This window comes from Oncorhynchus mykiss, chromosome 10 (assembly GCF_013265735.2).
Source record: "Oncorhynchus mykiss isolate Arlee chromosome 10, USDA_OmykA_1.1, whole genome shotgun sequence".
Taxonomy (NCBI): Eukaryota; Metazoa; Chordata; class Actinopteri; order Salmoniformes; family Salmonidae; genus Oncorhynchus; species Oncorhynchus mykiss.
Genome location: NC_048574.1, coordinates 18,347,849 through 18,364,545, shown reverse-complemented (window position 1 = coordinate 18,364,545; position 16,697 = coordinate 18,347,849). Strand labels below are relative to the sequence as shown.

At 42.5% G+C, this 16,697-nt stretch overlaps 1 protein-coding gene across 2 annotated transcripts in view; it reads right to left on the bottom strand.

The window, feature by feature from the left end:
- tmem132e (transmembrane protein 132E) overlaps positions 1-16,697 on the bottom strand; it is a 362,583-nt gene that overhangs the window by 40,908 nt on the left and 304,978 nt on the right. For both annotated transcript variants that reach the window (XM_036989826.1, XM_036989825.1), the window contains exon 3: positions 3,657-3,797. In XM_036989826.1, coding sequence (XP_036845721.1) covers positions 3,657-3,797 — 141 coding nt within the window. The remainder of the gene's footprint in view (positions 1-3,656; positions 3,798-16,697) is intronic.

Here is a 16,697-nt window from a genome sequence, read left to right as displayed (position 1 = left end):
GAACGGAGCTCATCCAGTTTGTTCTCCAGAGATTGTACGATCGCCAATAGAACGGGCAGTAGCTGCGGTTTATGTACTCGCCAAAGCAGCTTCGTCAGGATGCCCACACATCGCCTCTCTTACGCCGCCTTTTTCTTTGAGAAGTATGTCCTGCGCCTCCGACTTGTTGAAGTAGAAATCTTCATCCAAATTGAGGTTAGTTTTGAGGCAATTGAGGCAAACTTGATGATTGAGTTGTGTTCAAAAAGAATGTTCAAGCAAGCATTAAAAAAATGATTTATACTTTGATGAGCTCAGTGGTAAGATGCATAACTACATTTGAAAAAAATACATAGCTGCTTGTGACGAGTGAGATACTGGTGGGCACCAATCAGAAGTACATGAAGAACATGAGTATGTCGGTGGTATTAACCACCAGCTCCTCAAATAACTTTTTCACATTAACATGTTACATATTCTTTACATTAAGATGAACACTTATAATAATTGCATGTTGTCATAACTCCGAAGTCCTTGACAACACAGAGAATCACATGGTGGACATTAAAAGCATTGACTATTCTTAGTTCCTTGTATAACGTACATGTTACCAAGCTATGGAAGAAAGTAATGTTTTCATCTAGCAGGAAATGTAAAATGCTCCCAAGTGCCGCGTTCGCCCAGAAAATTGATCACGCTTCATGATTGAAGATGACAATATAATCTATTATAGGCCTAGATTTTTTGCTAAACCATGTCGAATGAAGGCTTTAAACCTATTAGGCTTAATGTGGTAACACAAAACTACTGGGACCCTGTTTGGCATGGATCTACACATACTACTTTTGTGGACAGATTTATAAAGCAGCCCAGCATGGTCCATTATCTAAAATATATACCTAAGTCGGCACAAAAAGGCAGAACTATATCACAGTTAAATATGCCCTCAAAAAAGGTCCCGCCATTAATGTTATCTCACTTAGCTGGGTGAAGTGGGCCTGAAATACTGTAGTTTGAGAATTCACTCATCTTTAATGCTTTTTATCAGCTAGAAGGCTAAATCAAAGGCAAAAAGGAAACGGCAGGCTATTTATTCTTGGAGGCTGTTATATGGCTCTAAAATGTAGGCAAAACTCATTAGTAACATATGAACTCTGCCCAAAATACCTTCATGAATTTTGACTGGGCCTCTGACAAAAGTCGGGATGACACAATGTGTCTATATCGTAGCTTGACCCCCTGCTGGACTGGATTTCCAACATGGTGACAGGATGGCAAAGATGACTTGACACGGTCTACTAAATATAGCGAGAAAGCCAGACACTAAGTGCCCTATTGAGAGAGAACAAAGAAAGACTGGCTGATCTTTTATTCAGGTAATGTCACTGTTTGTCTGTTACGCTCACTCTCCACCCCCCCTCCCTCCAGACCCACTTGGCCAGTTTCTTTTTTCCCCACAGTCCGTGGAAACGATGGGCGGTGGTATTACTAGGATCTGCACTGGCTAAATAGCTCCGGAGGTTTAGGATAAGCAGCCCAAACTCTTAATGCCTTCTTTGTTAATGAGTTGAGTGTATTAGTGATTTATGTTAGCTAATTCCAGGCTTCGCCCGCCCAGAGGTATGGCGGTATCACAGGCTAAGAAGCTAGTTACCTCCCTTCATCCTCAGCTGCACCTGATTCCACTGTTACTGCCTTCATTCAAAATGGAGGACCTGTTTTAGGACTGATGAGAGTAATGGTATGATCCATTATCCAATGTATTGGGCATGCATTCTAAGATGAAGCCTAGTATGGATATTGGAACGTAGCCCGAGTCCTGTGATGTGCCTGTATATAATCATGGGTACCCTTGCCCAGTGACAGGCATAGGTAGTGCTGCCATTTTTGCCGATTACATCTCCATGGCACTGCAATGCAGCAACATACAAAGTATTCACACTCCTTGACTTTTTCCACATTTTTCTGTGTTACAGCTTGCATTTAAAATGGATTAAATGTAGTTTTTTTTGTCACTGGCCTACACACAATACCCCATAATGTCAAAGTGGATTTACATTTTTAATTTAATTTAATATTTATTAATACAAAAATTACATCTGAAATGTATTGAGTCAATAAGTATTCGATCCCTTTGTTATGGCAAGCCTAAATAAGTTCAGGACTAAAACTGTGCTTAACAAGTCACATAATAAGTTGCATGGGCTCACTCTGTGTGCAGAAATAGTGTTCAACTAGATTTTTTGAATAATTACAGTATCTCTGTACCCCACACATACAGATAATTGTAAGGTCCCTCAGTCGAGCAGTGAATTCAACCACAAAGCCCAGGGAGCTTTTCCAATGCCTCGCAAAGAAGGGCACCTATTGGTAGATGGGTATCAATTTAAATTCAGATATTGAATATCCCTTTGAGCATGCTGAAGTTATTAATAATACTTTGGATGGTGAATCAATAAACCCAGTCACTACAAAGATACAGGCATCCTTCCTAGCTCTGTTGCCGGAGAGGAAGGAAACCGCTCAGGGATTTCACCATGAGGCCAATGGTGACCATAAAACAGTGTAATTGCTGTGATGGGAGAAACCTGAGGATGGATCAACAACATTGTAGTTACTCTACAACACTAACCTAATTGATAGAGTGAAAAGAAGGAAGCCTGACGTTTTTTGCAACAAGGCACTAAAGTAATGCTGCAAAAAATGTGGCAAAGTAATAATTTTTTTGTTCTGAATACAAAGTGTTATGTTTGAGACAAATCCAATACAACATATTACTGAGTACCACTCTCCATATTTTCAAGCACAGCATAGCATAGCTTATTTACACAGGCAAAATCCTAGAGAACAAACTGGTTCAGTCTGCTTTCCATCAGACACTGGGAGATTAATTCACATTTCAGCAGGACAATAACCTAAAACACAAGGCCAAATCTACACTGGAGTTGCTTACCAAGAAGACAGTGAATTTTCCTGAGTGGCAGCGCGTTTCCCTACACATAAAATTGATATATCACTTAAGTTGATCCTCAAGCTGTAAAAAGCACACATTTCAAAGTAGTTGTCCTCCAAACATATCAGCTTTCTGCCAAGCAGGGAGAAATGTTTAAATCATCATTGGTGTAAGTCTTTATTTGATTTTATTTAACCTTTATTTAACTAGGCAGGTAAGTTAAGAACACATTCTTATTTACAATGACCGGCTACCCCGGCTAAACCCTCCCCTAATCTGGACGACACTGGGCCAATTGTGAGCCACCCTATGGGACACCTGATCACAGCCAGTTGTGATACAGCCCAGGATTGAACCAGGGTCTGTACTGATGCCTCTTGCACTGAGATGCAGTGCCTTAAACTGCATCGCCACTCGGGAGCTCTCTATGACTTTGCATTTAAGCACTTTATTTGACAGAGTATATCCAAGGATTTTTTTGCACAACTACCCAAATCTGTATCCATATCTTTACTACAAATAGACTTATAACTTCTTTATTATTATCAGCAAGCAACATGATGACACTATTGCAGCCAAGGAGATGTTTTGAGGAAGTCTCAATTAGTCTTTCACCGAACAAACCATCCTAAAGTTAACAATGTGCTGGGCACAAAAGCCTCACTCTGTAGTGTTTGGGTGGATGTTGTATGTTGTGTGTTTAGGCCTTAGGCTGTTGACTTACCCGGCTTGCACTCCTTTATTTTTGTTCACGTCGATGGTGGTGATGGAATGCTTCGCCCCAGACTGTACCTCCCAGTCCACAGTCCACTGGGAATTCTTTGACTTGGTTTGCAGAAGATTCACCCCTTTCTTTGCCTTGACCCTGCAATCGAGAGATAAAATGAATGAATCAACTTTATGAACAGCCCATGATTTATCTGTGAGGTCAGAGGCTGTCGGTGTGTTTGTATACTGTAGTTCCATCATGTGCACAGCACTGTATTACATCGGGGCAAATGCAATTTTGAAAGATCAATCAATGACAGTTAATGTTGTGGGACAATGTGGTGATAAACTGACTCTAAAGACAAAGACTATCGCACTGGAATTTTGAAATCATGGATAAATGTCTGAATAATGCTTGAATAACGATTGAGAGTATTTCTCAACCAGCCAACTGTATATTAAGCATCAGGCAAAAACTAAAAACCCACTCCATATTCTTTGGTTCCATAATATTTTGAGAAAGCTTGAATATTGTGCTGTAGTAGTGTTTTTAAGACTATGATCCATTTCAGTGACTCCGATTAATTTCCCCACACAAATGAGAGGGTATAAGGTATCACCCTGGTGTGGCCCATGTGAATTTAGCTCGCCATTACGTTCGCACAAAACCGATTAATGAGTGAGCATAGAGAATCAGAAAGGTACAGCTGTGACTAGTAATACGCACCAATTCTGTAAGACTCTTTGCAGCGCTGATAAGAGGCAAATGGAGGAGCTTGTGTGAACTACTTCGACTAAGACACTACTATTCATTCCACACAGATGCCTTCTGCCTTCTGCCATGGCAACTTCTATTAAGCGCTGCGCTGGAATGGCTGACTGCTAAACAGGAGCGGTTAGCTCTAAATGCTCCTTATCCTTCAAGGCCATATAGCTAATTCATACACTGGGGTCTAAAATGTCACTGGACATTTTCAGTGCAAACATTTATGCTCTGAAAGAGCAATTAAGAAATGACTTCTCTTCAACCCTTGATGTGGTTTAATTCATTGTTTCTTGTAACCTGTGGAGAATAATTTAGTTTTGCACAAATAGCTAATGTGGATTGGTGCATAGCCTTTCATCCATCTAGTCTTCAGGAAATTGCTCAGATTGTCAAAGACTGTGGTTAACACCTTCAAAGACTATATTCCAGTGATGGCTCTTCGCAACGGAAGGCAACTGTATTGAGTAACAGGAGCTCCTTGCCTCTGGATCATGAACAGCAATCTCAACAATGATCTTGAGCACTACGATATTTATCTTGTTTATCACTCTAAGTACAGCTTTGAGGTTCAGCAGCCAGCACAGAGCCATGCAGATGAGGAGCTGGAAGGAAGGAGAAGGAAGCAAACCTGGCTGGCAGGGAGATGTTCTTTAGTGGGGCAGGCTGGGGAAATTAGAATGATCGAGCCAAGGAGTTAGAGGGGATCGCAAATCAAAACCTTGCAACTGCCAATGTTCACATCTGATACAGAATTTACTCATATCCTGCACAAGGAAATTATTGTTGTATTGCGGTGGCAGATACAGATGGGAACCAAAACATGTGTTTTGCAACAGTCTGACAGTTACTAATTAACATAACATGATGATTGTGTAGTTAAGGCCTCTCAAAACAACAAACTCCCACCCATTGCGCAATTGGGGAGGTTGAGAGTCAGCAGTATGCCTGACAGGTTATTCTGCGACCTAGACCTCGGAATTCTGACCTTATTTCTTCAGGCTAGGTAACCATATTCAAAAGCTGGCCAAACGCTTTAAAAGGGTGACAACAAATTCATTGATGGGGTGAATCTTTCTGCCGGATTAACCCCCAACCGATTTTCAAACGCTCCCTTCCTTTGCCTTTAAACCGCTCTCTCTGCACTTACCTGATAAAGCAGCAGCAGCACCACTTTGAGGATCGGGCCATGACCAATAGAGGAGGCTGCAGCGCCCTGTTTTTCAACAAGGCTTTGGTTTACTCTTTATCTCCAGCTATTCGCAGCTGCCCGCCGTGTAAAAAAACACCTTTATTGATGATGTGGCACATTCCTATTTTTCAAATGTTAAATCTCTGAAGGTGCAAGGCAAGATAGGAATCTGCTTGCAGTTATCGCAATAATCTTTCCCTGGGAAATAAATCTGTTTGGAATAATTATGTACACCTGGAGCGTGCCCTTTCCTAACAGTATAACAAAAAAACAGAGTTGGATTGGTTTGGTTCAGATGAAAGAAGACGGCTCTAAAGTTCTAGTCCAGCTCAACGTGTCACCTTCAGCACCAAGCTATGATGAACAAACCAACTCCTGGTAAATAAGACAGAACACAGTGGGTCAATGCTGGTCAATGTTGTTAAGGAGTCAACACCAAGACCCGGTTGTTGTGGTTTCAACTTATTTGAATCAATGAATAATAGTCAGTATTAATCCTAGTAGTGTAACATGGCTATTATGTATATTCTTCACACGTACACCAGTCAAATTACAGAAAAGAGCTTGGCTTTAACTGGAAACTAAAATATGAATAGAAACAGTTGTTTGTGCTTTAAGTCTAGCATCTATCCAACCATATTAGCCTCTTCCCTCACTCTGCTTCCTTTTCCAGGCTCTCCCAGACACAACTCCCCTAGCTCTGCTTAACTGTTAAAGCAATGCCTGTGTGAAATGACCAAGCATTCACAACAAACCCTTTGCTTAGAGAATGCCAACCACTCACAGATTGCAATTCAATTTTTTGGAAGTCGCTAGCAGTAGTATGTTGCGGTGGGGAGTGCCAAAAAACAAACATTTGACCATGGTGGCGGTGACAACAGCTCACAGATGAAGTGCAGTGCCACTGTTTGGCGGCCTAAACTCTAATGGATATCAAGCCTTGGCGTTCGTAACCTCGACAGACTTCGGTGCACAAATGCAGGCAAAAAAGTAAATAAAAAGGAACTAAAATGTCAGCACTAGAATGTCTCAAAGGCACTCCCTTTTGAATTGCTGCAAAAACAGGGCATCTCCGACAGCTAAATTTGGCCAGCGAAGCCTTTTTATATTGAAGCTCCATTAGTTTGAGGGGTGCACTTTACAGACAACTTCTCCACTTGGAGTTCTGCAGTCACAACAAATTCCCATTCCATGACAGTATATTATTTATCTATCAATGTATGCTTGTCCTTGGCCCTGTGCTTGACGCAGTGCCCGTTTTATGTGACATGTGATTCAATCATGCACTTGGCTGTGTGTGATATAACAGCTTGACATGTATGATATGTTTATACAAGCTTGAGAAACATTATTGTTTGTTTCCAGCACTTTGCATCCTTGAAGTAGCAGCTTGATGTAATGTGAGGCAAAAAAAAAACGATTTCTTCCGATGCCACTCCATAAGCCTTCAATTGCACTGACAAAGCTATTATTTCAAAAATGTCACGACAACAATGGATTATGCTTTCAAGGTGTGCTGCAAGCGACTGCTGTAGAAAATAGCACACAAGAGTATTAAATACGGCACCAGTCAACAGGGGTTCATTGAGGGTCCACAAGTCATTCCTAAGTAGTTATTTATTGAATTGCACTATTGTAATCTCAGATATTGTGTATGCCAGACCTTGAGATTCACTGTTCGGCAACAAAGAGAGAGAGAAATAGCTTCATTTTGCATCATCACCTTGCTGGAGAAGCACATGCCAGCTGCTCATTATTGTGGAAATATGAGAGGGACGTCAATACGAGGACATGTAAACCTCGTCAGCCTCCATCTCTAGCCATGTGGACATTCTGCCATAATTGGCAGCGGGAAGCAATCAGGACAGATGTTCGCTTTGCAACGAGACGCCCGGCACCACAAAAAGATCTGATGCATTCATCACACTGCTGATGCTCGTCTGACGGTAAACCGAGTGGCCAGCCCAGGCCCAGATGAAGGGCCAGCCACCACGGGTCGGGAATGATGAGCATCTTCAGTAATCTCTCGCTAAAGACGATATGGGACGTGAACAGCGAGGGATGACCCGACAGTCGGGATTTACACTAATCTGACAAATCATCTAAGGAGAAAGGAGAAGGCACAGAGGCACAGAGAATAGCTGTATTATACTTCTTTTGAGTGGGGCATTTGATTGTGCGCCGCCCTTTGGGATTTCCAATCACGGCCGGTTGTGATGCAGCCTGGAATCAAACCAGGGTCTGTAGTGACACTTCTAGCACAGAGATACAGCGCTGTAGACGGCTGCGCCACTCAGGAGCTCAGTGCTCCATTTAGGAGCACTTTTGGAAAATGCAGAACAGAAACTTAGAACTGTTTATCAGATTGGGCTACATTTTCTTGTGCTTAATTTGTATTCTCCTAAGCAGCGAGCCGAAAAATAGGAAAATGCAGTTTTGACAGGCGCAGAAAAGGGTAACCAGGGCACTACAGTTCGACCATTTTACTTGCATAATCACCTAATTATTTTGCTGTGCCACCTGGGATTTTTATTTAGTAGCACCAGTGAGCCTATAAAAATTAAATATTATTATTATATATTTTTTTTTGTGATCTTCCATTTCCTTGAATTGTTCTCCTAAACACGTGGTTCTTGTAATAAAGGTCAGCGTAGAGCCCCTGGTGACAGCAGCGTTTGTGTTCCTAATCCATTGATCTCAGAATGGAAAACAACTCTGAAGTTATCCTGATTATTTGAGGAGATAATTGGGTCAAGGTTAAATAGCTTCACACAGACCAAACAGACCCAAAGAAAAAGTTGAAAACTGACTACTTAAAACAAAACACAATTGCAGGATTCAAAACAGAGGCTGCAGGCCTGAGAGGGAGGAGGGTTCCTGTCTTATCTTTAAGTGGGGTGGTGGGCTGACGTGTGGAGTGGAGACTCCCTTTTCTGTGCCCTGATGCCACTGATGTAGACGCAGCTATCTGCACACACAAACACGCGCACACACACACACACACACACACATACACATAGGTGCACACACACGTGAACACGCACACACACAAACCACAGGCGCACACTGATGCACAAACACACTGCAGAGCGATGGCGGTGACTGAGAATCCGTCCTCCTGGAACACAATTATTCTAAGTAGTTTTTCCATCAGCCGGAGCCATGAGTAGAAGACCCTCGGGTGAGCCATAACCTTTCTGTGGAGGCAATCGGGAAAAAAGACGCTCTCCAATTTATTTGATAAGGGGAGTAGAACTCAGCGATGCCAACAGACATGGAGAACAAGAAAATCAGGGACTTTCTGAAACCAAGTTGCTGACATTTTCAGAGTTCACATCACTATGCATACATAATTATATTTTATTTTGTGTTAAAAATTGCCCATTCCAAATGAGAACTAAGAAAAGTTGAAAATTCCTATGGTTTGCGGTGCTGTTTACCAGCAGGTACATCTATCAATAGTCAAACAAAGGCTACTAGGCATTGGATGATAACAGACACTGACAAACCATGTATCCCACTAAGCAAAGGAGAAAAAAAGTGATACAGAAGACTTGTCATGGCAAGAACGCAGAAATACTGGAGAGAGAGAGAGAAAGAGAGAGAGAGAGAAAGAGAGAGAGAGAGAGCTAGGCATTTGTGCATAAATAAATGCTGCCAGGACAAAAGCAGGTTGTCACAATGTGATTGGATACTGGATGACTGAGGAATACTGATACACTTGAAGATGTAAAATTATTTAGGGGGGGGGGATTATATTATTGTTATGCGGCTCAGAGAGCTTATCCATCCGTCTTGAAGCGCAGTCTCCTCGACAGAACAGAAATACTGACGCCATATATTCATTTGATGGAGAGATAAATGTCATGTCCAGCACTTCTAAAGATCCACAAAATATCAGATTCTATCCAATGCTCATTGAATGTCATAAAATACAGGAAACCTGGGATGGACTGACGGAGTGAGGAAACAAGAGGAAAAAAGGTGTAATATCTCGATTTGGGTCAGTTGTTTTGGGAAGGCCCCACACATTCTTAAAGTGTAGAAAAATGAAAGGAGAAAAACAACTCCCACCAATTGATTGAACGATTACACAAGACAATAACAGTGGGGATCGGCGAGCACGCTTCTCACCCCGAACCCAGAGCTTCTTAAGAGTGATGCCACATGCTGTAGTTGCTGCTGTGAGTGGACCAGTTCTGTTCTCCAATGGAACCCTCTTTTCATCCATTCCTCTAACTCTCATTATGTTCACATTGTTCTCTGTCAACCATACCTCCCCTCCCTATTTCCCTGCATGATTCCCTACCTCCTTCACCCCCCCTTTTTTCCCCTCTCCCTCTGGCTCCCCCCTCGTTCTGCACCTATCCTCTTAAATAAATCACTTCCAACACGCAGCTGTTCAATTAAACTTTCACTAGATATTGCTGGCGTCTTGTCAGTCTAATCAGGGGCTCTGTAGGAATAGGTAATTCAACTCACTAACCTGCTACACCGGGTGCCCTGATACACCATCATGTAGTGTTAATGGCCTGTATTGACCAGCGCCTATAAAGATAATGGTATTTTCATAACCCGCCAGCGGAATGGAAAGCCATCTTCCTTATAGACAGTAAATGGAGAAGACAGCTACTGATGCACTCTCACTGGCGCTAACCTCCTTTATAGCCCTGCAACCCAATCTTTCAGAATCCTAGTTCTACCCTATGGTTGTTGAGGAAGTGCAATACCATGAAGTAGCCACCAGGTGGCCCTCACCTCACCAGGAGGACGGGGGATACTGAAGCGGGGCCATGATAGGCATACTAGGTGGGGGCCTGGTGGTCTTCACATGATAAGATATGCAACCATTTTGAGCTGGATTCAAAATGACCAACAGTAGTTTGTCAGATACCCTATCTGGACTGTGTCACCTGGAGAGGCATGCTACCACTACTCCCCACGACCTCCACCTCCCCACCAGGTGGAAACGTGCCTTTTTTAAATAAACTCCGACCTGTCCTCATGGCAACCTTGACTTCATTTATTTTCCCCTTTTCAGCTCCCTCCATCCGCTCCCCTCCTTACCCTTCCTCCCTCACTTTTTCCCATTCATTTGCTTTCCCTTTTCTGTCTCCTCACCCCCACCACTCTAATGACCTTGCTTGCCAAATGATCCAAATGACTGTGCCTTGAGTTAAACGCTGATTAGGAGGGAGCCCTATGCGGAGTTGGAGGAGGAGAACTAAAGCGTAGGGGGATACAGCTGCCTGCATATTGGTTTGATAGTCCCCCTGGCTAGTGATTACACGCACACAATGAATTTGGACAGTGGTTGGCCACGACAGTCATTTTTGCAATCAAAATCAACACAATCCGACTGCCTCTAATGAGGTCTCCTAACTACAATCAAGACGAGCTAGGTTCTGGGTTTCAAAGCCAATATTGGATCTAGACTACCCACCTCCCGTCCAATGCATCATACCAACTTAATTTTCGAAAACGATGGGAGGATGGTTTTAAAAGTGGGAGCGGCTAAGCCAAATGAAGCGGAATGCAGAGCCAGCATGGTTTATCGTAGTTGTAACTGACCATGATAATGATAACTGGCCATCAAACTGTAAAACATCAAGCAAGCGCAAAACTGCGCTTTATGCCGTGCTTTGACTCTTTTGATTATGTATGTTTGTGCACGGGCCACGCCTTTGACGGGGGAGACAATGACAATCTAGACCGCTGAGCTGGAAGAGTGCCGTAACTTGTCGCCGTGACAATTTGCAATCCATTTTCCATCAAGGGCTCAGACCAGATTATGAGGCATCGTGGCTGATGAGGCAATATTTACTTTTCACACGCTCAGGGCCGTGCAGTTTTTACAGCAAGTTTGCTCAAATGGAACAAAGCATTCCTTTGTGCGTCCGGGCTTTTATAAAAACAGCGTAAAGCTCTCTCGATCTCACTCTCCTCGTTCTCTTCCCTCCTACATGAGACAGGGCAGAACAACTAAGGACAAAACCTAACCCAGAGCCTGCTCTGACTGCGCCAGTGAGGTCTAGAACGTTTAGCATTTTCCCACACTTCAAAACTCACCTGGCCTATTATTGATGGGGAATTATTTGTCAGGTAAATACACTACATGTCCAAAAGTATGTGGACACCTGCTTATCGAACGCCTCATTTTGGTCAATTAGACCTGGATCGCAGGTGGTGTTCCAATTCATCCCAAAGGTGTATTATGGGGTTGAGGTCAGGGCTCTCTGCAAGCCAGAGAAGTTCTTCCACACCAATTTCGACAAATCATTTCTTTATGGACCTCACTTTGTGCATGGGGGCATTGTCATGCTGAAACAGGAAAGGGCCTTCCCCAAACAGTTGCCACCAAATTTGAAGCACAGAATCGTCTATAATGTCATTGTTTGTTGTAGTGTTAAGATTTCCCTTCAATGGAACTAAGGAGCCTAGCCCAAACCATAAAAAACAGCTGTTTCCACTTCACAATGACAGCACTTGTGGTTGACCGGGGCAGCTCTAGCAGGGCAAAAACTGAGCTCTTCAGTACGGGTCATTCTATTGCCAATGTTTGTCTATGAAGATTGCATGGCTGTGTGCTCGATTTTATACACCTATCAGCAACAGGTGTGGCTGAAATAGCTTAATTCACTCATTTGAAAGGGTGTCCACATACTTTGTAGTGTTGCCATGTAGTGTTTATGGAGCTAATGGGACACAATGCCCCAGGCATTGACATTATCAACTGATAATGGGACACAATGCCCCAGGCAACTGAAGCCAACATTTTTTTATTTTTTTTATTTAACATTTTTGTAACCTGGCAAGTCAGTTAAGAACAAATTCTTATTTACAATGATGGCCTACACCGGCCAAACCCTAACCCAGTCGACACTGGGCCAATTGTACAGCTTGTTTATACAACATTATTTGATTAATGTCAATACTTCAACTAATATGGCCATGTGACATGCTGCCCTATGGGACTCCCAATCACGTCCGGTTGTGATACAGCCTGGATTCGAACCAGGGTGTCTGTAGTGACGCCTCAAGCACTGAGATGCAGCACCTTAGACCGCTGCGCCACTCGGGAGCTTCATCCGGCTCACCATAGTTCAATTGGCACACTTAATTAATATTTTCCAGGTTCACGGGTCCTCAGCTGAGCTGTATACTGAATCTTATGTCATAGGATTACTTTCAATTTCAAGTGTTAGAATTTAAAAGCATTGAGATTCATGTTTGTGTAATGACTTTGGATGCCAAACTGGATCCCTCTAAATACAAGATTAAAAAAACGAATGCTGTTTTGTATGGTCGAGTTTCACTTACTTCGAAAGATCACATAAAAATGCCTCTAATATACACTCACCGGACAGGTGAGTAGGTACACACATCTAGTACTGGGTCGAACCCCCTATTGCCTCCAGAACAACCTGAATTCATCAGGGCAAGGATTCTTCAAGGTGGACTCCATGGAATCAAGCTGTTTACGCCAAATCCTGACGCAACAGGAACCAGTATTCGTTGGACCAGACAATGTTTTCCATTCCTCAATTGTCCGGTGTTAGTGATCGAGTACCCATTGGAGCCGCTTCTTCTTGTTTTTAGTTGATAGGAGTGGAACACGGTGTGGTCGTCCGCTGCAATTGGCCATCCGTGACAAGGGTCAACAAGTTGTGCCTTCCAAGATGTAATTCTGCACACTACTGTTGTACTGCGCCATTATTTGTCTATTAGTGGGCCGCCTGTTAGAACGATTCTTGCCATTCTCCTTCGATCTCTCTCATCAACCAGCTGTTTTCTCCCACAGGAATGTCGAACCATTCTCAGTAAACCCTAGACACTGTTGGGTGTGAAAAGCCCAGGTGGGCGGCTGTTGTGGAGATACTGGATCCAGTGCGCCTGGCACCGACGTGTATACCAACACGCCTGGCATCATATACATGGTGAGTGTATACCAATACAGTATGGTGGCTGATAAAATGTATTTAATTCAAAATTATACAGCTTGTTTATACAACATTATATGATTAATGTCAATACTTCAACTAATATGGCCATGTGACATACTTCTATCTCAGTATATTGGCTTTAAAGGCCAGTACAGTAGGACAGTAGCAGCAGCTAGCCTCAGCATTAGCCACCAGTGAAAAGACTGCGTGGCACTCCATTGGGAATCCACCACATTTATACTCCTCCCTTCCATTCCTCCACATACCACCCCCAACTCCCAGAGCGCCTGGCCTCCTTGTCCTGCTCCTCAACACCACATAATACCACACCCTGAGAGACTCCTCAGCACAATAACAACATGCCAACCTTGAGATCTGGGTACTTCTGCTGGAGCATGGCTGTGTTTTCCGATCGGCTGGCTGCCGTACACAGGGCTCCCCTACCCCCACAACACAGTCCAACCAGGGGCTTAGTGGGCACGCTCAGTGTGGCGCAACAGAGGAAGCAGCAGCTAAGTCCACCCCGCACGTTGTTTTCTGTGTTGGCTCAATGTTCTGGTCTGAGAACAAGGAGGAACAGGTGCTGAGATTAGGGATCGATTTAGCATCAATTGTTATGCAAAGAGAACGAGGCAGAGAGAGAAACACAAAAGCACTAGGGTGGTTAGCTGTTGTGTTGGCGGTTTTTATTAGGAAGGTATGGTGAAGAGATTAAATCTGGCTATCCTTTGACATCCTAGTTGATGTGTAAGCATACCATCTCTGTTCAGAGAAGTCCATTCTGCTCTTCTCTGGACAGAAAACAATGCCAAAAAACCTACAACTTCAGAGTGAGAAACTAGATTTTTCTCACCCCACACAGCCACATTTTTATTCTAGGAGAGAAGGCAGAGGTGAAGCATGAGAGAGAGAGTCCAATCAGCTATTTAAGGGCTGTTTTTGCCCTGGGTCTCCTGTTTGTCTATTGGGGTTTAATAACTTCAATAAAACGGTAAGGGGTCATGGCTCCCTCACAGAGATGAGAGGCTACGGCACTAACTAGCCATTAGAGAGGATGGGAGGGCATAGGAAATAGCCATAACAAATCTGCCCCAGTTAGCTGGCAGGCATCAATAATAAGGGACTCCGGTTTCTCAAATGTATTCTCATTTAAATCAGCTTCACGTCATGACCTCGGGCCAAGGGAGGCCAAGAGAACATCCACTGTGGGTTAAGAAACATGTTTCACACTTGATGGTCAGAGTTGTCATGCGGGACTTACATTTTTTGGGGGGTTTAGTTTAATTTACAATAGCTTTAAAAATAAACTCACGTTCATGAGTTAGACAGTTGTTTTGCATCATCTCTTGTTTTGTAGCTTCCTCTTTATTCCATGTTAAATAGGGTATAAATAAATATATATATATATTGTACAACTGTATATATATATATATATATATATATATATATATATATATATATATATATATATATATATATATATATATACCTAAACTGAGTTTAAATGTATTTTGCTCAGGTGTACGTAAACTTCCGACTTCAACTTATTTTCTTTTTTCTTTTTATTTTCCACCATAATTTGCAAATAAATTCATAAAAAATCCTACAAGATGATTTTCTGGAATTTTTTTCTCATTTTGTCTGTCATAGTTGAAGTGTACGTACCTATGATGAAAATTACAGGCCTCTCTCATCTTTTTAAGTGGGAGAACTTGCACAATTGGTGGCTGACTAAATACATTTTGGACCCACTGTATAAATATATATTTACAGTGGAAGTCGGAAGTTTACATACACCTGAGCCAAATACATTTAAACTCAGTTTTTCACAATTCCTGACATTTAATCCTCGTAAAAATTCCCTGTCTTAGGTCAGTTAGGATCACCACTTTATTTTAAGAATGTGAAATGTCAGAATAATAGTAGAGAAAATGATTTATTTCAGCTTTTATTTGATTAATTACTGTACATTCCCAGTGGGTCAGAAGTTTACATACACTCAATTAGTAATTGTTAGCACTGCCTTTAAATTGTTTAACTTGGGTCAAATGTTTTGGGTAGCCTCTACAAGCTTCCCACAATAAGTTGGGTGAATTTTGGCCCATTCCTCCTTACAGAGCTGGTGTAACTGAGTCAGGTTTGTAGGCCTCCTTGCTCCCACAAGCTTTTTCAGTTTTGCCCACACATTTTCTAGAGGTCTGGTCAGGGCTTTGTGATGGCCATTCCAATACCTTGACTTTGTTGTCCTTAAGCCATTTTACCACAAATTTGGAAGTATGCTTGGGGTCATTGTCGATTTGGAAGACCCCTTTGTGACTAAGCTTTAACTTCCATCATTTTCCAACCTCATGATGCCATCTATTTTGTGAAATCCACCAATCTCTCCTGCAGCAAAAAAAAAAAAAAAAAACATGATTCTGCCATCCCCATGCTTCACGGTTGGGATGGTGTTCTTCGGCTTGCAAGCATCCCCCTTTTTCCTCCAAACATAACAATGGTCTTTATGGCCAAACAGTGCTATTTTGTTTCATCAGACCAGAGGACATTTCTCCAAAAAGTATGCTCTTTGTCCCCATGTGCAGCTGCAAACCGTAGTCTGGCTTTTAATGGCAGTTTTGGAGCAGTGGCTTCTTCCTTGCTGAGCGGCCTTTCAGGTTATGTCGATATAGGACTCGTTTTACTGTAGTTATAGATACTTTTGTACTTGTTTCCTCCAGCATCTTCACAAGGTCCTTTGCTGTTGTTCTGGGATTGATTTGCACTTTTCGCACCAAAGTACGTTAATCTCTAGGAGATCGAACATGTCTTCTTCCTGAGCGGTATGACAGCTGCGTGGTCCCATGGTGTTTACACTTGCGTACAATTGTTGGACAGATGAACGTGGTACCTTCATGTGTTTGGAAATTGCTCCCAAGGATGAACCAGACTTGTGGACGTCTACAATTATTTTTCTGAGGTCTTGGCTGCTTTCTTTTGATTTTCCCATGATGTCAAGCAAAGAGACACTGAGTTTGAAGGTAGGCCTTGAAATACATACACAGGTACAATCAGAACAACAGTTTTCAGCTGTGCTAACATAATTGCAAAAGGGTTTTCTAGTCATCAATTAGCCTTTTAAAATTATAAACTTGGATTAGCTTACACAATGTGCCATTGGAA